This window comes from Gopherus flavomarginatus, chromosome 19 (assembly GCF_025201925.1).
Source record: "Gopherus flavomarginatus isolate rGopFla2 chromosome 19, rGopFla2.mat.asm, whole genome shotgun sequence".
NCBI lineage: Eukaryota > Metazoa > Chordata > Testudines > Testudinidae > Gopherus > Gopherus flavomarginatus.
In genome coordinates, this window is record NC_066635.1 from 19260892 (window position 1) to 19284127 (window position 23236).

The following is a 23236-nucleotide window of genomic DNA, read 5'->3' on the forward strand; positions in this document are numbered from 1 at the left end:
TTGAAAGGAGAATTTTGCCTTCAAGGATGTGTTCTCATCATGAGAAAAGAGGTTTTGCCTTCTGTTTGCCATTAACACTGAAGGAGGGAATCACTGTATATTGAGAGAAGGTTTTACCCTGTTTTGAGATTTTATAGCTATGTTGTTACACTTCAGTAGTCCCTTTACAGCTCTTTCAAGTGGCCCTGGTTTGAATGCAGGTTTACAGGTGACATGCAGAAGGTTACAGCTCTATTGAACATTGTCTGTGAAAATGTGCTATGATACAATGAAAAACCAGACTTCAACTTTATTGACATTGGCCATCATGCCAATGGTGCAGATTGTCCTTGCCAAATGAAGACCTGACCTGTTATCCCAAATGACTGCACGGCAGGATCCAGTTATCTCGTACCAAACTGCACTTGTTGAAGATCTTCCACATGAAGGCAGGTAGAGGAGACTGTTTAATCTCCGTTGAATGACGGGAGAAGCTGTGCTTTTGTAAATCTGGTAGGACCTGTCAGAGGACTTCCTACATGCAAATGTCTTTGCCTGTCATGACTTCACCCCAGCTGAAATTGGAGGAAAGTTTTATCTATGCCACCAACCTATGCATCACTGACCAAGCCAAGGATCTCGCCCAGATCAAAGTTCTGTTAACATCAGTGCTGTCTGGGCTCTCAGTCTATTACACCAAGAACCAATTGCACACCAACCCAGCCAAAAGACAAGTGAGTCTCTTCCATCTTCGGAATCGTGAGGCCAATAGACAACTCAACATTATCTGGAATGGAGTGTCACTTGCTCACTGTTGGAATCCTATTTACCTTGGAGTGATGCTAGACTGCACTCTCTCCTTCAAGACACAGATAGAGAAGGCAAAAGGCAAATCTAGCGCCCCAGGCAACATACTCAGGAAGCTTTCAGATTCAAAATGGGGAACCAACCCAGCAACTTCAAGAGCTACCACTCTTGCATTTTGTTATTTGGTGGCCAAATTTGCATGTCTGGTGTGGGAAAGATTGGTTCTCACAAAGAAGCTGGACTCTGTGCTGAATGAAAGCTGCTACTACGTCGCAGGATGTCTAAAACCAGCAAACCTGAATAGCCTTTGTGTGCTTGTTGGAATCGCTCCACCAGATATTAGGAGAGCAGTCACATGCAAAATGGAATGATTAAGACAGGTCAGAGATACCAGACATCTGCTACATAGCCACACTTCATCGATTATAGGCAGCTAACTGCTGCAAAGCTCTCTCTCTGCAAGAGAACTGCTTTAAAAAATCACTGAAGGCTACGTGACTGAAAATGCGGTGCACACGGTTCAAAATACTCAACAAGGATGTCAAAATGCACATCAGTGTTGCCGAACACCTTCCCACAGAGGACTGATCACTGTTGAGATGCTTAAATTGTCTCTGAGCAAGAGTTTCCAAGTCAAAAGTCAATATGTGGAAGTGGGGCTATTCTAACAACCCAGACACGTGTGACTGTTCTGAAATACAGACCATGGAACATCTGTTGCTCTGTCGGCTCCTGGAGGAACTGTGCACCATGGAAGATCTCACCAGGTGTAGAGAAGGGGCCATTTCATGTGCCTAACACTGGAAAAACCTCTGATTGTGGTGGAAGGACATAAGAAGCAGCAGCTAGTTAACCTTTTGGTAGTTTCCCCAGTAAACTGTTTGAAAGTAGGGAATCACATTACATCAGTATTTTGGCATTTTACAAAAGCAATCAGCAGCTTGGATGATATGTACTTACCCAGCTAGATATATACTTAACCTTTACAGTCAAAGTGGAAAATTAAATATTCATATTTTCTGGATTCTCCCTTTGATGTTATGTTTGTGTTTGCTGAGAAACATTGCCTTTAGCTAGTGTTTGTATTCTTTTTTTGAAATTATACTTCATTTCTGCAGCATAATTAAGGAATGCAACATACTTTTCAAGATGTCTCGCTGTAGCTACAAGCCAATTTAAAGTAAAAGCTTCTTTCCAAAGGCTATTGAATTATTCAGAAGCAGTCTAAAAATCCTAGTCATTCTGGAATTAGTTTTATAATTCCTCTGAAATCTGGAGAGGGTGTTTTTTGTAACCCAGCACAATGAGGTTACATAACAGTAATAATAATAGTGGAAATAAATATATGATTGTCTTTCTTTTAAAAAAATTAATATTTTAACAAAATTTAAAGTGATTTCAAAAGACATCTAATTTTTGGAAATTTGTTTACCCTTATTTTTAAAACAGTAATGGATTTTAAAGATTTTTGGTTTTTACAACTACATTTTTTAAATTTTCAGATTAAGCAGAACCTTGACACGCTGTTCCTCAGAAAATTGATAGTTGGGTTGGCTTTGGTTTGTTCCAGACCTTCTGTAGTAGTTGATAACATACTGAGCATTTTCATGATTATAACCCAGCCTCCTCCTACGCAGTCAGAGATTAAAGAGCTTCTGCCCACAGGTTTAATACTTTGTTATTGTTTCCTGGCTTCTATCTTCTGTTTATCTCTGCCACAACATTTATTTTTCTCTCAGTGGTATGTAAGTATTAGTCATGGTCACGTTTCTCTCCACCTCTTCATTTCACTTTATCCTCATCATGCCTTTTATCAGTGTCTCAGAGCCAACACCTACCACAAAGAATAGTGATTGTAGCACCAGAGAGCTGTAGAACAATTTACACAGCTAACAAACCTAATCTGCTGTAGTTAACAATGTCAATGTAACAAGAGGCTTCAGGGAAGGGAAAGACAGGTTGCTCAGTTTTCCTTTATCTGCTTTGAACAGCACTTTGCATCTTGAAGTTCATCATATTCTCTCTTTACTCCGAACATATTTGGTTCACAAGCCATTTGGAATTATTTAATTGTATAGTTTATTGTATCAAAAAGCAAAATTCTTCTTTGTGATCCACACTATACATATGTCTTGATTATTCCATTTTTATCCCATATGCAATGTGTAATGTGCAGAATATGCCCTAGACATCTGTAGTGCTGATGAGAATGGAGACATGTGCCCTGATAATTGTTTCTTAACGTAAAAAACAAAATGAATTGAGACTTTTGCCTTTTCATTTTCTCTTTGAAATGATGGGAGACGGTAAAAGGGAGTTGCTCTACCAGTTTCACAAATTATAATGTTGCTTGTTATTTCACTATCTGATAAACCCTGGATTCATTACAAACTGTTTGGTAAGTTTTTTGTTTTTTTTTTACTGTGTAAACCATGTGTTTAAGTAGTGTAATAATATTTTCAAAACACATTTTATTTCTTCCTCATTTACCTGATTTACCTTTTTACTTTAATTGTTTTGTATCGACAAGAGACAGCCAACTATGGGTTGTTGAACAAATATGTTTTATATAGACTTTTGATGAGTGTCCATGATATTAATCACAAACAGTGTGGAATAAAGGTTGGTACACAGTCATTTTCAGAGCGTTAGGATTTTCATGTTTGCTTCATTAACCATGAGGGCATAAAGACTAGTGCTTTCTTAACCTGATATAACTCTTTGCATTGTAGTTTAAATCACCTCTCTTTACATAAAAAAGTTTTTTAAGTGGAAATATTAGTTTGTGTTTTGAGTGAGGAAAACTAAATTTCCCTAACTCTCTAACCTTGTGATGTTATGGAGGTCACCTTGGCGTGCCTCCTTTCAGTCGGGCATGGCACCACAGGTGGGCTATGCCTCAGTTTCCCCCTTAGGAAGTCAATTACTCCACTTCCTGCCGTCTTAACTCAATTATATGCTGCTTGGGGCTGATTTATTATAAAACCTCATACAAAATAATCCATAACAAAAGTCCCAAATAAACAAAGGTTCTCCTCGCTGTCACGGTTCCTCTGCAGCCTGCCCTCTGAGTTCTGTTTCCAGTCCCCTCAGGGTGACCTCTGTCTCTCTGTATAGCAGGAGTCTCAGCCCTCCTCCTGAAGCCGATTAGTGCGGGCAGATGTTACCTTTCTCTTTAGGCCAGGAGTCCCAGCTTTCCTTCTGGAACAGGATATGCTTTAATGAAACAGTCACTCTGTCTCTCCTGGTGGCAGGAGACCCCGTCCTCCACTTGGAGATGGGTAATTGAGACAATTATTTTACCTCTCCTTAAATCAGGAGTCTCCAGCTATCCTCCCTCAGGTGAGTTGTCATTTAGCCCACTGTACAGCCTTAGCCAGATTTTTCCTCAGCTGGCGCTTTTCCTGCCTGATTAGTCCTCTGAGGCTCAGGGTTCAACAGGCCCATCTTCTCCTGCTGGTATCTGCCCTGGTATGAGAGGGGAGTCAGCTTTTATACTGGTCCCCTCCTCCCAGCCCATTCCCAATTGGCGAGGAGGAAAGGGGAACTTTTCCCCACTCTCTCTGCAAGGCTCCAGGCCTTAAAGAAACAGTAATGGGATTTCTTCCTGAACATTACTTACTCCTGGAACCGTTTCCTCTCTTCCAATATCTCTTAGATCTCTCTTTGTGTGTATGATAGGACTTGTCAAAGTCTTAAAGGGCCATGCTGTGTGGTGGGATGGGTCAACCACTAGACATTACTGCCCTTAAGGAGCAGACAACCCCATCACAAATCTGCTTTTCACTTTTACTGCTAAGAGCAAAGTTAAATGGGATAAAGAAAGAAATTCTATTCTTTTGCTGAGGCTAGATCTGAGCAGGATAAGTAGAAACAGGGCAGGTGTCACTTCACAGAAGTTGTCTTACATGGAAGTGCAGCTCTTCAATAGCAGAATGTGTAATGTGTTTAGCCTTGATCAACATTTATGTAATAATCCAGTAAAAGTGGACAAAAATGCACTAAATGCAAGTTAAATTCTCAAAGTGCTTAAGAGTTATTGGGGCAGTATATACATGCATGAACGTATACATGGCCACATCAACGTGGTAAGTATTTCCTCATCCCAATCTGCTTTTCTAATGCTAAATGCTGGAAACAGCACTGGGTATAAGAATTAAAATCTTTCAGATGTGTACAAACAACAATAATGAACAAGGGCACATGCTGAAACATTTCTTTGCTGTTCTTACATGGTCATCTGGAACTTCTTAGAGAGGGTTCCATCAACACCGAGGGGTCAGTTTTCAAAGCGGTGTACAGGGATTTAGCCGCGCGACTCCTATTGACGTTAATGGGAGTCAAACGGGTAAATCCCTCCGCACCGCTTTGAAAATTTACTATTAAGCCTCTTGACTTCTCACTACATACTTTGATTGTAACACTAATCCATGGTTAACATAATTTTCCCGACAATAATGTCAAACATACTTTTGAAGTCAGTGAATTATAGAAATAGTTACCTCTTTCATAATTCTTTAAAGATGGCCATCAGATGGATTTCACAGTAGGTCTTTGCAGCTGAAATTATTTTTTAATACAGGAAAGAAAATATTTATTGCATATTGGTAGAGAATTCATAGTCTGCTGCACACTCTAAATATCTAAATTTTTAGTTCCACACCAATGCAACATTAACACATTGTAAGTGGTACAGTACATTCTATCTCTGTCCAGGAAGTGTTCCCCCCCCCTCGCCGCCCTTTTTGCACTAATTTAGAAAAGGAAGCTAGAGTCAAGCACAGTGAAAATCTTGTAACAGAATTGAGAGAAACATTGAAGCCTGATTACAGACTGTTACTTTTAGTGTTTAAAAAAAAACAGGTAGGCAAGGCTGCAGTCTACCAGACCAATGGAAATTAAAGTAATTAAAAATATATAGTCACCAAAGCTCCTGAGAACTTCATCTCCTACTTAGATATTCCCTGTAGATTATAAACTGTGCAGTACGGGGATCAAGTCTTTTATGTCTGTAAAGCACCCAGTAAACTTTTTTATATAAATAATGAATAATTAAATACTTCTGTAAGCCAATGAATGTGGCACAATAAATTTGTGTTGGGGTACAGAATTTCTCTACATAATTATATAATCTTTGTGCATATAACAATCAGAGGATCATTCATAACATGGAAAATGTTTTGTTTGTTTGCAATTGGTAATGAGCTTTTCATCAAGAGAAAAAGGAAGGAGATATTTGTGATTGCTTGAAATTCCTTTTTAAACATGACTACAGGAACAAGGCTTTTATTCTGTTACAGGGAAATTTACTTGTCCTTATATATATATAAAATCAACTAACATACAGCATTTACCATCATTTAAGATTTCAAAGATAGTATTTTCCAAAAGGGGAAATCTAATCATAACTGTGTGATGGAAGAAAGAATTTAGGAACATGCATTCACCATAATTATGCTACAAAGATTGATTAAGAGCTATTAGAATTCAACTACTTGACAAACATGCATTGATAAACTCTGGGGAGCATGGAACCTAGTACATAAACCTACCTAGTGCAGGTGAGAGAATTTCTGTAAGGTCTGAAAAAATCTTACCTGTTGAATTGAATGAAAGGTTGCATCAAGGAAACCTGTACAAGAACTGGTATATTGGCTCTTGATTTTTATTCATTGTGCATAACATGATGTAACTAATGCCATGAGTATCAGCAGTAATATAGTGATGTAGATCACCTGAAATGTGTAGCTTAATCTTAAAAGAAGTTGTACTTATGAAGAATCAGTTGAGGTGCATGTGATTTGTTCATTTCTCTTCCTGCCTCCATCCATTCTAAATATAATTGAAACTGCAAAGAAAACACTTAGAAATCAGATTAAAGGGCCATTGTGCACACATCTTCCACCTGTTGTTATCAGTAGTTTGCCCGAGGGTAGATGTATGCCTTTGGAGATTAATTATGAGTGAATTTTCCCTGTCTTAGCTGGACTTTAGAGTCTATTGTAATTAATTTAAAAATGTAAATTGTGTGTGTGTGCAAGTGAAATAATGGGAAGGCTTTTATGTGGCTTTTTTCCCTCCATACCTCTTCGTTTGGAATTAATTTGGATGCACATTAGCTGGACACTTTTCTTGCATGAGCATTTTCACGAACAAATGATAGAATTTATAATGGCCACTTCCCCATTGTGCTTTAAAATAACATTAGCTCAGTATTTACAGAAACCTTAACCCTGTATCTCTTATAGGGAATATCTATGAGGTACAGTAAATATGTAGGGTTGTTGTTTTTTTAAGTTACCTAAAAGCAACAGTTGTTTGTCTTAAGCACCTGTGCGACTGTCTGAATAAACTGTACATCTTGTGGTTCACAGTACTGGCAAAGAGCAGCCTGCATGGAGCCTCTAGTTCTCCTTCTGCTCAGGTGGTTGGGGAATGGGTGAGCTGAGCAGAAGGAGAGTAGGAAGTAATCTAAAGCAAGAAAGTTATCTACACCCGGTACAGGATGGGTACAGGTTACCAGGGCCGGCTCCAGGCCCCAGCACGCCAAGCACATGCTTGGGGCGGCATGCCGCGGGGGGTGCTCTGCCGGTTGCTGGGAGGGCGGCAGGCGGCTCCGGTGAACCTCCTGCAGGCGTGCCCGCGGAAGGTCCGCTGGTCCCGCGGCTCCGGTGGAGCGTCCGCAGGCACGCCTGCGGGAGGTCCACTGGAGCCGTGGGACCAGCGGACCCTCTGCAGACACGTCTGCGGGAGATCCACTGGAGCCACGGGACCGGCGAGCGGCAGAGTGCCCCCCGCGGCGTGCCGCCGTGCTTGGGACAGCTAAATGGCTAGAGCCGGCCCTGCAGGTTACTTATTCCTGGAGCAAAGGGAAAACCAGGGGCCATATTGTGACTCTGAGTCATAGTATGGTCCCTGGTCTGCTCTTGAGTCAAAATCTATCCCTGTGGCAGTGGGAAGAATAACCACTGTGCATTTGCAAACCCATTCATTCTTGATTTGCACTCATGTCTGTTTTAGGGAGGCAAGGTCATTTATATGCACGAGTGATTGTGCCCAGATGAAAGCTATTTGTGCAAAATGTGGCCCCAGATGTTTAATAACTGCATACTTTCCATTTTCCACTATATATGTTACAATACCTTGTTATACTAAAGTACACAAACTAAACTTCAGTCTGGTATGAAATTTGAAATTATTTGAACTCCAGATTACTGTACGTTTGTTAAAGAAATCATAGTAACTGCAGCAAAAAGTTAAGATTATGTGGTGCAGAAATAATATGCTTTATTAGTTTTAATAGAAAGCAAAGCACTTGCAGTTGTTGGGGTTATATCTCTGTGCAGTCATAAAATGCCCTTTTCACAATTGTATACAGTCTGTGGATGTTCTCTTAGGAAAGAATAATATGAGTAACGTGAAACTAGATACAAAATGTGAGTTACAGTTAGAAAACTTTAATAACTGAACCAAGGATCAGGGAGCAAGAAAGAGCCTTGACTGATGTAATACAGAACATGAGCAAAATTTGATCTTTTTATATCTGATATTGGTGCAAGTATGTTCCTAAAGAACTCAAAAAGCTGTATTATTCTAGCACAATATTAGCTGTGCTATTATTAGTGCCGTATCACGCATCTCATTAATCCAGCTTTTCATAAGATTATAACCACCCCTCTGGGCTCAAATTGTTGTCAACTTTCTTCTGGAATTTAATTAACCTTATCTTGGAACTGTATTTGTGTAAATACTGGGAAAGTTCATTTTTTCTATGATGTACAGATGCACAAGTCCCAAATAACATACGTGCTCAGTTTTCCATAAAACAATTTTCAGAGGACTAATCTGATGACATAGCAGTGTTGCTGCTGCTGGCTAAACCAACATTTTTGCTGTTAGTCGCTGAATAGCAACTTCACTGATCTTGACAGCTCTTGTAGTTGCCCCTGGGAAGGAGGAGGGGGAAAAACAGTCCATAAAGTTCCCATTGGTTTGAAAGCAGAAACATCTGCTGGAGTTATGAACAGTGTGTTAGCAGAGTTCCATAGCAGGAAAGCCTGCAGTTGATCAGCTGTGCCCTCAAAACAGGCATTACTGCAGTCAATAGAATTTATTACAGGGAAAGTTTAGGCGATATGGAGAAGATTAGGGCAACAGCAAAACGTGTAAAAATATGTTTTTCTTTCATTGGTTGAATAAATAAGGCATTACGATAGCCAGCATTGTTTCATGTTTATATATTGGTGGTGAGTCATGGAGGTTTTGCAGTCTGCAACAGATGTCTAACTTCTTAATATTAAGTTTGGTTTGAGATAGTTTGAATCATCCTTAAGTTGTTGAGTAAGATCTACCACTGTGATAATGATATAAGTGAATACAATTTTACTATTGTATCCTGAAAATGCATGCTGCTTAAATGATGTCCTTAATTGCCTACTGAACATTATATTGACTTCAGTGAATGTGGCAGATGCTTAGCACCTCATGGAAGAATCTCAGCACCTTGCAAAATGAGGCCCATAAAGATTACGGTATGTAATCTTAAAAAATTAGACCCTGGATTCATTTTGCTATGTTCCAGCTTTAAGAATGAAGTCAGTTGGCATTATGAGGGTGTCAGAAGCAGCTCCATAGTTGAGTTGTGTTAAGATATGCACTTAAAACTGGATTAAAAGCTCTTTATTTCACATGATATAAAGCTACATGAATACTCTATGCTGTTTGTTATAGAGGCACCGTTCTCTGTTTATGGTTACAGTTGTGTCTGCTTTGCTGTTATAAATTCCTATTATTAGGGGTTTACAACATGGTTGTAAAAATCTGAAGTGAGCGGAAGCCTGGCACGTAAAGGTCAGCCCTTAAGCAATATTTTTAAATCATTTTTAAATGGTAATTTTTAGGTTACTCATATATAAAAATAGTAGTTTTCGCTTTGATGAAGATTGTTCAGTGGGTCTTTACGTAAGTGCCAAGCTCTTTTGTCATACCAAAGTAAAAATATTTTTCAGTCACATTTACTTCTGTCTTTTCTTGATTTGTTTGTATGGTGCCTTCTGCTCACCGCAGCGGGTACAGTTTCCCTGGTGTAAACTCCAGTGTCCAACTTTCAAGTCATTGTTCACAAACAGGTACAGGAGAGAGATGTTTCACCTGTCATATTATTCTAGGCCCCTGCATTTTGTGCCTTTAAAATTTCTGGTGCTTCCTCCACTGTAAAGTTGCAGTTGCAGGATAATGCTGCCGTCACTAGGAGGTACAGTGATGGGGCCGTAATGATCCAAGGACCAGCAATCATGAGATCATATTAATACTTGCAGTGGCGATCCCTGTGAAGGATGAGGCATCACTGCAGTTTCTCTTCATAGCAGGCAAACTGCAAATTATGTTCCCTGAAATTATATATAAATATTGATGGCTCTGAAATTTCTCTAATTCAGCATGAGTTAAGTAGCCTCATTGTGCAAACTGAAGAAGTAGAGGGGTTACAAATTTTTTTTGTAGCAGCCTGTGTCTGTGTGCTATTAAATTAGGAAATGGAAATGAAATTATTAATGAGCTGGCAAAAGGACCTGTTTTTTCCCCCCTGTATGAGAACAGTTCTCTTGTTCCTATCTTTTGGATGACAGAGAGACATAAAACTGAAGTATTAACTCCTCTTTAGTAATGTAAGATCCCATGACGCTTCTCAGAAGAGATATGGTGTTGATTCCAATAATATGGCCAAATTCCAGCTAAGGTACTCTGCCTACCTAATTTCCTGCAATAGTTTCAGCTGAATGCAGCATTCTTTACAGAATGTTACACAGTCTTACTCTGTTAATCAGTTGTCACAGAAGTTGTATCTTACTGGTGGATGAAACAATCTCTGTGTGTAGCTTATATATCGGGGTGAAGGTCAAACTCTGCTGTCCATTACATTCATGCAACCTCATTGGATGCAGTCTTGTCAGTTGTAGATGACTACATAGGCTGCTCTTTGCAAAAGCAGAACAATGATAACAAAATGGTCCAGCAATGGTATTCCTGGAAGAGGATCAACAAGGAGGACCCGACTTAAGGAAGTGGCATAAAATGAACCAAAGAAACGAAGACAGGTCTTTTGAAGTCTGTAGCAGTCTTTAAGGGCCTAGCCCTGTAAAAATTTGTGCACATGAAGAACTAACGATTAATGTCCCATTGACATTATAGCAGCTGTCTGCATGAGTGAAGCTACTCATGTATGCAAGTGTTCGCAAGTTCAAGCCTTGATTTTGTATATGGTGGTTAGATGCTACAGGGTTGGGAGCATTAGGAATGCATGCATAGGTGGGTAAAGGTCAGAAGTGGATGCAAATAAATCATCATACCAGAGCTGGCAGTTGCCTTCTGTGCTAGCTTTTTTTTTTGGCTAGTTCAGGAGAACCCCAAAGCAATTACAAATGTAGGGCAAATTCTGTTCAATTGCATCCTTTGTTCCAAAGTGTGTGTTTTATATCCAGTTTTTCAGAATAATAAAAAAAAAATCCCATTTCCTAAGTGAGAGATCTTTAACTAACTGCACAGTGGTTGCGTGATGTACACCTCTGTCTGATCTGCCTATTGTCTTTCCTAAAAATGTGCTCTAGTTTCTCCCCTTAGACTCTCAACAGCCTAGACCTCTCATGTTACCTGCCCAATTGTACATATAGCTCTCTTATAAAACGTTAGCTATTTGCACAGAAACAAAAGGGACTTTGCTGAAGAGGAACAGTGCAACGTTTTTTTTGGTTTTGGTCTGTGTTCTGCTTTTATATGATCAGTTATTCATCATCTGTAAATACAAAAAATAATCAGTGTCATGTTTTTCATGAATAGATTGTTGTTACTATTATGAAATTTAGTAATTTTATAAAACAGTTGCTGAGATGTAAATTATCTACTCCCACCTAATTAAAAAGAAACCAGTCAGTTATCAAGTCAGCTTCAAATTAACTGCATTAGAGCCATGATGAGATGATCATATTTGTTCCTGAAGCCAGGGAAGAAACTAAGTATTCAAGTATCAGAGGGATAGCCGTGTTAGTCTGGATCTGTAAAAGCAGCAAAGAATCCTGTGGCACCTTATAGACTAACAGACGTTTTGGAGCATGCACTTTCGGGGGTGAATACCCACTTCGTCAGATGCATGCACCTGATGAAGTGGGTATTCACCCCCGAAAGCTCATGCTCCAAAACGTCTGTTAGTCTATAAGGTGCCACAGGATTCTAAGTATTCAAGGTCGGTATGCATGCCAGTGCCCCAGGATAGGTTTTGTCTCTGTAGCTTAACATAGTTCAACTTCTCTTAAAGTGGACAATTTGAAAAGTTTGTGCAGCAAGCTTATATCATTGACAGTGGCATTTGTCAGTGTGAAATCCCTCAAGACACATGGGAAGGGCTGTCAGCTTTATTGAAGCTATTTTGTGTGGTTGTTTGGAGCTTCAGGCTGAAAGAAGAAGAGCAAGTTGGATTATCATAGTGTTTGCCTAGGAATAAATAATACGAATGCGTCTAAGGTTTCAGAAGAGGAACTTCTTTAGCCTTTACACCATCTGTGCTCAGACTGATCTTGCTCTGTGTTCCAGTATAAACAGTCAGAGCTTTGTGAAAGTATGTATGTTGTCATACTAACATATATGTGAGAAGATACATTTTAAAAAATCTGACTGAGAAATCTAAATTCTTCTATCTTTTCTTTTCACAGTGGTTCCACCTGGGAGTCCTGGACCTATTACACGACATGAGTCATATGACAGCTTAGCGTCTGACCATAGTGGTCAAGAGGATGAAGAATGGCTTTCCCAGGTAGGGGTTTTGGTTTTTGGGGGGAGGTGGGGAGTGGTTCTATATCCGATTCCGAAGAGAAATGCATTCTATCCAGTACAAGTGAATTACAAAGTTTTATTTAAAAAAAATGTTAAAGACTACAGTAAAGCAATATAACACATGTAAACCTAATTTCAATCTTGACCTAAGTGGAGTCAGTTTGATGGTCTCAATGAATTCCTAGGACCTAGTGGATAGGTGTCCATGTTTTAACAACTATAAACAAAGCCTCTATCCTGTAGGCCCTAATTACATCCTTGGCAATCTCTGCGTGGATCAGGAAGGACTGAATTGGTCGTAGAGAATTATCTGCCTTCCCCAACCCTGCAGATGTTGTCCCTTTTGGTCAGGGTTAAACAATGTTAGTGTGGCAAAGTGAGGAAGACTACTCTGTTGTGACTTATGCTGCATTCATTCTGCCCTAATGTAGAAGGAGGGTTAGTTGACTAAAGCATTTTTCTTTCTCTCTGACTGCCAGTCACCACCTTTTTCCGGCACTAAATCAGTTCAACTGTTGCTGGATACAAACCAATGCACATAAAACGTAAACTTTCAAAAGTAATTGCCCCTTGACTTAGCTACTGACTTCTGAGTTAATGTTTCCCTCTGTAACAATAGATTACATGTTGCAGGAATAAATGTTAAGAGGAAAGTCAGATCTCTGGACTCAGGATTTGGCCAATAAATGGAGACAGAATCAATTTTCAAATAATTTGATGTAAACTATAAATATATTTGTAATTTTGGAATGCATTCTATAAGGTTGGACCGTAAACATTTGAAACAAATTTAAGGGAACAGAAAGCAAATTGCTTTGCAAAACCTTTCTAGGTCATCTTTAAGTCATAACAAAAAAATAAAGATCGAAGAATATGATGTAATATCTTTATAATTCAGTTATTTTTAGTGCGTTGTCTAATGATTGATAAACTCTGTTGTTATAGAATATCCTAATTTAAAACTGGAAGTTTAGTTAACTGTAGTACTTTGTGATGATCTCAGTATGAATGAACTATTTTGAATACTAAGCCAAACCTTTAAGTTTTTACTCAAGGAATATTCTCATTACATTCTGTATGCGTTTTCCCTTAGTAAGAACGGGGTAAGGATTTCATGATTTGGCTCAATGCAAAACTTCAGCTTACAAACACAGAATATAAATAATAAAGTGAAATTCCATTTCTGTAATTTTTTTTTAGATTGACCTTTGACATTTATTTTTTTAAGGGTTAAAAATGATGAAAAATAACTTAATTTACCAAAGCAATTATCCAGCACTTTCAGAATTCATCCTGACAGGCAGCCTGAATTTTCTTCAGTTTGGATATATTACTATGTAGATGTCGTACTTTCAGTGCTTCTGTCCAGCTTTCACATTTTAATTTGGCACTGTTTCAGATGTATTGCATTGCCTCATGGATATGTTGAGGATCTGCTACATCCAGTGACTTTTAAACCGTATCTAGTATATTCCTCAAATAAGATTGCAGTCCTGCGATAGGTCTACACAGGTGTATACATCTGTGTCTCATGGTGCCCTAGTGATTGCAGGGATAAATTCACAGAGCCATGGGCTAAGATTTCAGTTTTGGTTTCACATTGATGTGTCAGACCCGGTGAAGCTGTCTGTATCTTGTCATGGCATAAAGACAAATGGTGAAATCCTGGCCCCATTGATGTGAATGTGAGTTTGCCACTGATTCCAGTGGGCCAGGATTTCAACCAGAGTTTTTAAGAGTTTTCCAAATACTGTAACTACAATGCAAATGTTATATCATAATCCACGTTCCAACATCATTTAGTTACTTTTACAGCTTGGCTCACGTTACTTGTTGGGTTATTCTTCAGTGTAGCAGATGGTTTACAGAGAAAGAGTAAAGTGGACATACAGCATAGGATTGTGTGCTGCTAATAAAAAGATGATTCAAAGTAGCAATAGGAGCACAGCGCTACTCAAGTCTTGTCATAAATACTCTGTAATAGAGCAGCAAGTATATTTTATATGAAAAAAATTCCCAAATGAGGTCTCTTATTACACAAAAAGAGAATCAGGAATGCTTAGTTTTTGCTAAGTGAAAAGAGTGATGATATCTCTTTTGAACATGAAGATCCTAGCTTTCTCTAAGCAAGCCACTTTAGATTAAGCCCAAAGAGCATGTATGTTTTTCAGAATTAAAGTGTTGTTATCAATAGTAACAGCGCGCAGTGAAAAAAACACTGCCCTTCACTTCAACTTTTCAATTAGAACATTGGGTAATGTGTGCTGTCAGTGTGAAGTAGATACAATATGTTTGTCCTGCACACAACAGGAGAGTGAATAGGAACATCTGGCCATAGCCTCGGTAAAATTTCAAAGGCATCTGTTTACCTCTCGGCTCTGTGACACTGATGGTTTCAAGCTTAAAATATACAGAATGTTTTATCTGTGGCCTAATTTACATCGCTGCATAAAAGCTACTTAAATTATAAACCTCTACAGTCAATCTGAGTTACCCCAAGATAAATGGAAATATGGAGGTAGTATTACACAGACTATGCTTCTGTCCTCCCAGGTTTGCAAATAATTGCCTTGGAACAATGATTTCTAAATCTTTAAAATTACCTTGTGTGAGAATCAGAAGTCACCTAAAGCACAGAAATGTGATAATAGTTAAAGAAAACTGTACGATGCTAATCAGGAAGGCACATATATATGTAACAAAACTACCGTAAGATGTAAATACAGATGTCTTCTATTTGTTTGTGGAGTTATTTATTGTTTTAATAAAAAATGGTAGGAATTTAGTAGGCTATCTGTTTTTGTGATTTTGAAAATACCTGTTCTCCAAAGTTTAAAAATCAGAAACTCCAACAGGAAAAGAAAACATTAAAGTGTCTTTGCATATGCTTTGTTATTCTTAACTAAGGCTTAATGGTCTTGTACTCATGGCTGGGTTGGCCTGTCCATTCTAAGTGTCTACTTTCACAATTACATATCTTTTCAAAACAAAATTTACTAATTGAAATTCTCATGCTAGTTTGCATTCTTAGAGATGACTTTTTTTTAGTGTTTGAAAAAATTATAATCATCTGGTTTTGAGGTGTCAGTATGAAAAAAGGCATTTTTCACATGCCCAAAAATATTTTGGATGCTCTTTCCTGTTTTGCTTACTGAAAATGACCTATTTTGTAAGATTCAGACAGGCCATGGATTTCGTTTATCATTAAGAGCAAGTATCCTTGAGTTGAAAGATGAAATTTGTTTAAAATTATTTGCAAACATCAGAAATTTGCACACTCTGCATGCACTTTCTATGCTCTCCTCTCCATTTTAAAGTATGAATGGAAGTATGAGGCCTAGTACATGGAAAATAAACCCTTTTGCTTTTGTTTGAAATGTCAGACTTCTAACTGAATGCATATATGTTAAACATTTAGCTGTCTTGCTAAAGTAAGTGTATTGTATATACGTGGTTGTGTTGTATATATGTGGTAATGTGTGTATGGCTGGAGCTTTATGATCTACTACAAATGATGTTGTTTTTCAGCAAGATGGTCTCTGCCAGCAGTAGCTTCAGAAATGCCAACAGTAATTATCAACTTTGTTTTGAAATACAATTCACACTTTATACATGTGAAGAAGTGCTTTTTATAGTGTAAACTTTCAGAACGATGCACTGAACAAAATTGTAACAGCTTGTTGTTAAAGAGAGGTCTCCCTGACCTGGTCAGGATTAAAGTTGTTGACAAAAGCGTATGGGGGAAGGTTTTCAGTTGCTTCACTTGGTCTAGGTGAACAAAGACTGAACTATGTTCTTCTGTTGTTGTCACCAGAAATTCTAAATTGTTAGTTTCGTAGCTATGGAATTCATTTCTCAATGGTAAGAACAAGGTACAAACTTGGTCATATGAAATAATAGTCATGGTGAATGTCATGGGCTCCAGAACAATGTAAGAGGATTCAGAGATTGTCTCCTAGAAATATTTATAAAATTGAAATTATCAAGAGAAGTTGTTTTCTGATCTGATCTTGAGCGACACATAGGGCTTAATTTTCAAAGTCAAATGCCTTAATAACATTTCTGACTCCTGCATATGGATGCTCAGATTAACACATAGGTTTAATACAAGCGTTCAAGTGCCTAAGCGCCCATATGAACATCCAGATACAAGGTTTGGATGTGATGTGTGGGAGCCCAGATTTGAAAATAGGATTTGCTGTAGATTTTTATTTTGAAGGGTTAAAATGCTGTTAATTTCTAAAATAGTTTAACCCAGAATCCCGTTTAGCTTCTACGCCCATTTAATTCCTGATCAGTGGCTGAATCCTGCAAGGTGCAGAGAATCTCCTTGTCCATTTCTGAGTGCCTTCATCTCCCACTGAGACCACGGGACTGAAGGTTCTCAAAGTTTTGCAGGAGGCCCTTTATAGGATCAGATCGTATATAAGCAAAGCTATTCTGTATTTTGCTCTGTTGAAATGTCTCCTAAGGAAATGGAGCAAAATGCCTCTCTCTTGTTTGGTTGCCATGGGATTCTAGAGGATTCATGAGATTGAGGGAATTTCTCAATATGATGTACATTATTCTTCTAGGTTGAAATAGTGACTCACACTGGACCTCACAGACGCCTATGGATGGGCCCCCAGTTCCAGTTCAAAACGATTCATCCCTCAGGTCAAACAACGGTCATTTCATCCAGTTCTTCTGTGCTGCAGTCACATGGTCCAAGTGACACCCCACAGCCTCTTCTGGACTTTGATACAGATGACCTTGATCTCAACAGTCTCAGGTAACAATAAAGTTAATTTTACAGGAATGTTTCTTAGTTATTTACACACAGATTAGCCAATTGCTCAAATAAATTCTTCCATGTAAACTCATAACAATTAATATCAAGCCTGTCTGGATCAGATACTTAGATGATCACATGCCTTGTTAATGATAAGAATTCATATAGGACAAAGTGATGATAAAAATTTCTATCCAGATGTCTTCAGTGGTCGCATAGATTCCCTTCAGTTGCCACTTCTTGCCTGAATAACAATGGAAGATGTGCAAAGTCCAGTTGTCTTGTTCGGTTGCACTTAATCTCTAAAATGTTCAGTGCTTCACTGCCTTTCACAGTTTCTGCATTGCTTAGCAACATCATTTGCTATAACATGACTGGGAACATCAGGGTATAGATTTATAGCCTGCTGACTATAAAGGGGTCAGTGTGTTGGAACACTAAATGAACTACCGGAATGTCTTTTCCCCCCTTTTCCATCTTCTTTTCTTTCCTTGTTCAGTGTATTATGTAAAATTCTGGTACTAGATTTGAACCTAGTGATGCCTTGAAAACCTTTTCCCTCATGTATGCTTTTTTTTATCATTGACAAAATGACATTTTATGATGGAAGTGCATTTTTAGCTGCCTCTTTGCCAACAGCAAGAACATCTCAATACAACAACACAAAAGTCGCTGCTTTAGTTGGTTCATGACTTCTGATTCTTCTTAAAGAGTAACTCATATCCTTGCCTTTTTTCAATTTACTTTGTATTGGGTTTGCTCTGTTTTCCTCCATTCTTCTTTTTAAGATTTCCTAACATTATTAACCACCTTCTGGAAGCAGTTGACTTCCTTGCAATGTATCAACAATTGCTAATAGATTATCAGAAGGTGCTGGAGTAAAACCTAGGGCTGTTACTCTGCTGAAAGTGGATATAATAAAAGAACCAAGTAATTCATCTCAGTATGTTTCCCCCAAACTTTCAGATGTTAGTCATTCTCAGTTTCATTAATTTAAAGTTAGCAATCTTTGAATGTGGGCTTTCTGGGGGGAGATGGTTAGTATTTATTGGTAGCCAGTGATTTTTTAAAAGTGCCATATTCGTCATAAATTTCTGCTTCCCCTATGATAGTTAGAAAGAATTGACAAGCTTTAACCAAGTCTACAGCTTTCAGAGCCAACAGATGATTCTGGAACCTAAAGTTTCATGGCACTGGCTCTCTGGGATTTAGACTGTATTCCCATCTCCCACGAATAAAACAGTGCAAGTGTGGAAGATGACCAGCCCTGCTGAAAATTATGCAAACTCTTCTGGGCCCTGAAATTGATGTGAATAGTTTTTACTCATGTGAGTAGGCCCATTGACTTAAATAACATTGCCCCCTCTGTAAGGATATTCCGGATTGGACTCTTAATGTGTATAGCTGGCTTTCTAAAGTTCTTTGGAACCCAGCCAGCTGATGTCCAGATGCCGGATATTTAAAGAATTATATGTGTGTATATATATAAAAATCATTGATTACATGAAGAAAGATGTATGCTGGCAGGAGAGTAGGTATTTAAACACATAACCTTTCCCTCCCCACACAAACCAGTTTTGCCTGCCAAGCCAAAGCACTTGTACCATACCTGTGGGCAATAAGGGGAATTTGTGGAGCAAGGGTTTTCTTTTTTACTTTTTTCTCTGTGGCTTTCTAAGAGCTCTAGTCCTAAAAAAAAGTATGGAAACACTTAGTTTTCATGAAATTTATCATCCATTGATTGGATCCATACATCAATGGAAAATAAAAGCTTTGAACACTTAGTTGATTTTAGAATAAATAGTTCTTTAACTGATTGGACTTGTTCAGCTTTCTTGATTTAAGAACAGCCTTAATGAGCAGTGATTTTGACACAAGTGAAACATGTGATTTTAAATTTTAGGATTCAGCCTGTTCGCTCTGAACCTGTTAGCATGCCAGGATCATCGCGCCCGATTTCTGATCGCAGAGGAGTTTCAACGATGATCGATGCTACCTCAGGTAAAAAGCACGTGTGTTGATTTCATGTTTTGCTTGACATTAATGGCATTTGTCAAACTTTTATTTATTTGCTCAGTATCATGTTGTTGCTAACCAAAGCCATATATTTAAAGAACTGTCAAAATTTTCAGATCTACTGTAGGGTCTGTGCTATCTTATATTTAATGAACTTATATTGAAAGCTACCAGGGTGATGATTCATTTTGCCTTTGATCACTCGAATGTGAAGTAGCAGTACTGACATAAAATCTAAATACAATATATGTGTTCAGTTTACTTAAACAGAATATCAAAGTGCCTGATCTAAAGAATCAAAAGGTGTGTCAGGGCTAATACAGGAATGTTTTTATTAGTGAAAGCATAAAGTTTAGAAAATCATTACACTAGTAATCTCTGTCTATCATGGTTATAAATTACCTACCAATGAAAAATATCCTTGTATATATTAGCAATGTCTGTGAGTGAACACTCCCTATCAGATAAATTAACCAATGTTTCTTTAGCAGGAATATTTTTCACAGACTCCTTTTGCAGTGGAGAACAACTTTAAATAAACCATGATTATTTCAATATCAGCATAATAATATATGTACTATAAAGTTTTCTGCCCTTGTTTCTTAGTGCGATGGTATACTGTGTATAAAGAAACAAGGGCAATGGGGTTTTATACTCCAATACAGTTGTATAGAATGTGAAGGTTCCACACAGCAGGATTTTGTCAAATAAAATCTCTCACAAGTAGAATTATTAAACACACAGCATTAGTCAAACAGTCGAGTCAGAGAGGATTTTAATCTTTAGCGATTTGAAAATCCCTAGAGACTGCTGATTGGATTGAGGTTTAAACTGTAAAAGGAAACTGCAACACATAAAGAAACTGATTTGTGAAGGGTGTTTTAAAGAGAGTTAAAATGAAAGCTCCTGTTCCGGACTCTGTTTGTTATAGATATAAATTCCGAATCCAAGATATTACGTTTGTGTGCCAAATCTATTTATTTTGGGGTCTTTTTCTAGATCCGTGTTTATAATTGTGTAGTAATTACATTCACACGCCGTAGTTAAGATTGTGTCATCACTGACATTATAAATCTCTATTTTCAGAAATTTTAAAGTTGTTACATTAACTCTGCTTGAAACTAGGCTGTGTCCTGGGAATATTTTTAATAAAAGTATATGAAATAGTGAGAAAATTATCTTGGCTATATAGGGAAACCTACAAGTATCAAAACCAATGCATTTTTTTAGTAGTTCATCTGAAAAATGTCATTTTTTAAAAATAACACATAACAGACTTAGATCATAATGGTAATCTCAGACAGTATATTTGAAATGTTTAATACCATAGTTAGGGGCATTTCCAGGGTGGCTTAAACAACACAAATAAGGAACTGTGACCTAAGTCTTTAGCTAGCCTGTAACATGGTTCTCTAATATGATTCTGTAACCGAGTTGTTCCATCTGTGCTACAGACAATAAACCATGCGAGAAGATGGCTACCTCCATGTGCTAAACAACCCACTTCGGAAGTGTAGATGGGGCCTTTGTGTAAAGTGGCTCATATGCATGGGATGGAGATTTTTTTGGTAATGCTTTTAACATGTGTGTCCACATTAAAATTAGTATGTATTGTTATAAGATTACATATATTGATTGTACAACAATGCAGTTTTGTTATAACAACTCGAAAGTGTCTTTCAAGCAATGCATGGATTTTGCCAGTGATGTGCTGATAGCAGTATTTTATTTAACTCCACTTCCAAACAGTTTGGATTTGAATTGATTTTTGATTCTAAGACTTTAACCTCTATTTGAAGCCTTTGTATTGGCTGAGCCCTGGTTCTTTCCCATGCAGAATCTATTAATCCTTACAAGTTTCAGAGTAGCAGCCGTGTTAGTCTGTATCAGCAAAAAGAACAGGAGTACTTGTGGCACCTTAGAGACTAACAAATTTATTTGAGCATAAGCTTTCATGGGCTAAAACGCACTTCATCGGATGCATGCAGTAGAAGATACAGTAAGAAAATATATATAAACAGAGAACATGAAAAAATGGCTGTTGCCATACCAACTATAACAAGGGTAATTAATTAAGGTGAGCTATTAGATGAGGTATTAGCAGCAGAATTAAAAAAACTTTTGTAGAGTGGATGGTCAGTATACAAAGACAAACTGTTTCCCCATGCTAATTTTTCCCCCTACTGTTACTCTCACCTTCTTGTCAACGTATGGAAATGGGCCAAACATTTTTTTCTTCTGCTGATAATACCTCACCTAATAGCTCAGATTACATTTGATGGTTTAGTGATGTGGCCTCTCCTAAAGGGTTAAGGAGCCACAACAAAATGCATGTGCTTTTTCTCAAGGTTTCATTCTGCCCTTGAAACAGAGTTCAGCTGATGAGAAACAGAGTATTTAGCACTCATTCTCTTTCTCTCTCATCTTTTCATTTACAAAAAATTGCTTAATGGATGTGTTCAGCAAATGACATTAAACTCAGTTTTGACTGTAAGGATTTTATTTTAAATACCATGCTTGAGCTGCATTACATTTTTGTCTTCAAAAGACCAGTACTGTAAATATTCTTATTTCCTGCTGATATTACCAAGGCACGTCCTAAATGACTTACGGTCTTTATGAAAACAAGTTTATTGGCAAATACCTTTTTAGGTTTGATGGTTGGTTTTTGTTTTTTGTTTTTTTAAGTAGGTCATAAATTTTTTATTACCGAGCCTGAACCAGGAAGTGATTCTTCAGTTCTGACCCATACATTTGAGTCAGTTGCACTTTATGAAGATTCTTATCTGGCTGTTTGATTGCCTGTTGCTTAGAGATGTGACCAGTGTGGCGCCCCTCTTATCAAGTTCTATCACTTGGTCTTGCCATCAAAAGATTGCAAGTACGTGTTTATCATCTTTGATTATTCTTGCAGCACATTTAATAGCTCACACACATGCAACCTCACCCACCAACCCCCTGCCGGTGACAGCTCTGTCTTTGTGTTAAACATGACAACAGTGTACATATTTTTATTATGATAACTTTTATAGGTATGTCAGCAAAACCATGCTATCATGTAAAATTTTCTGGCAGAGAGGATTTAAAATACTTCTTAATTTTAAAAAGTATAGACCACTTGCACTGATGTAAATCAGGAAGATCTCCAATGAGAGGTATGGAGTTATACCAAAATAAAATCAACGTTACTGAGTATAGAATCAGGTCCATTTCTGTAATAAAGAAGTGAGATCTAAGTATTATGTTAGACAGAATTTAGTAAATTATGTTTAAATTATGGAAGAGCTATTTTTAACAGTAAAGATTGGAGGTAGGTTTTGTTGGGTTTCTTTAATGAAAATGACTTTATTTGCTCAAGTTATATTTAAATCCTTTTTATTGGGTTAACATTTTGATAAAGAGTTACCTTGGGTAAAGTTAAACATTAGGGTTTACCTTTTGGTGAAGCGTAAATGATTTTTTGTTTGTTTGTTTGGCAGTATACAACCAAGTTTGCATGCATGTGTTGATTTCACTCCCAAATGTTGGCACTTGTTCAACTGCTGCAACCTGATGAGGATGTTTTGTTTCTGAATCTCTTGTTTCTCTGCTCTGAGAAGATTCTGGGTATTGGTGATTATAAAGAGCTATCCCCAGTCTAAATCTGCACATAGAGGCAGTATTTGGCCTGCTCTATCTTGGAGTATCTCTTTATTGTGGAAGTCTGATTCACATGAATATACATAGCAGGTTAGATACTGAATCTGAGGAGGTGCATAAATACTCCTATTAATTATCGTCTTCTGTTAATAGAGGCCTTAATTCGTGCATCAGGTTATATTGTGCTCTCTCAAAAAGCAA

General features: G+C 37.8%; 1 protein-coding gene across 10 annotated transcripts in view; it reads left to right on the forward strand.

Annotated features, from left to right (window-relative positions):
- BCAS3 (BCAS3 microtubule associated cell migration factor) overlaps window positions 1-23236 on the forward strand; it is a 490501-nt gene that overhangs the window by 215789 nt on the left and 251476 nt on the right. For all 10 annotated transcript variants that reach the window (XM_050929311.1, XM_050929313.1, XM_050929312.1 and 7 more), the window contains 3 exons: window positions 12489-12589; window positions 17184-17380; window positions 19284-19381. In XM_050929311.1, coding sequence (XP_050785268.1) covers window positions 12489-12589; window positions 17184-17380; window positions 19284-19381 — 396 coding nt within the window. The remainder of the gene's footprint in view (window positions 1-12488; window positions 12590-17183; window positions 17381-19283; window positions 19382-23236) is intronic.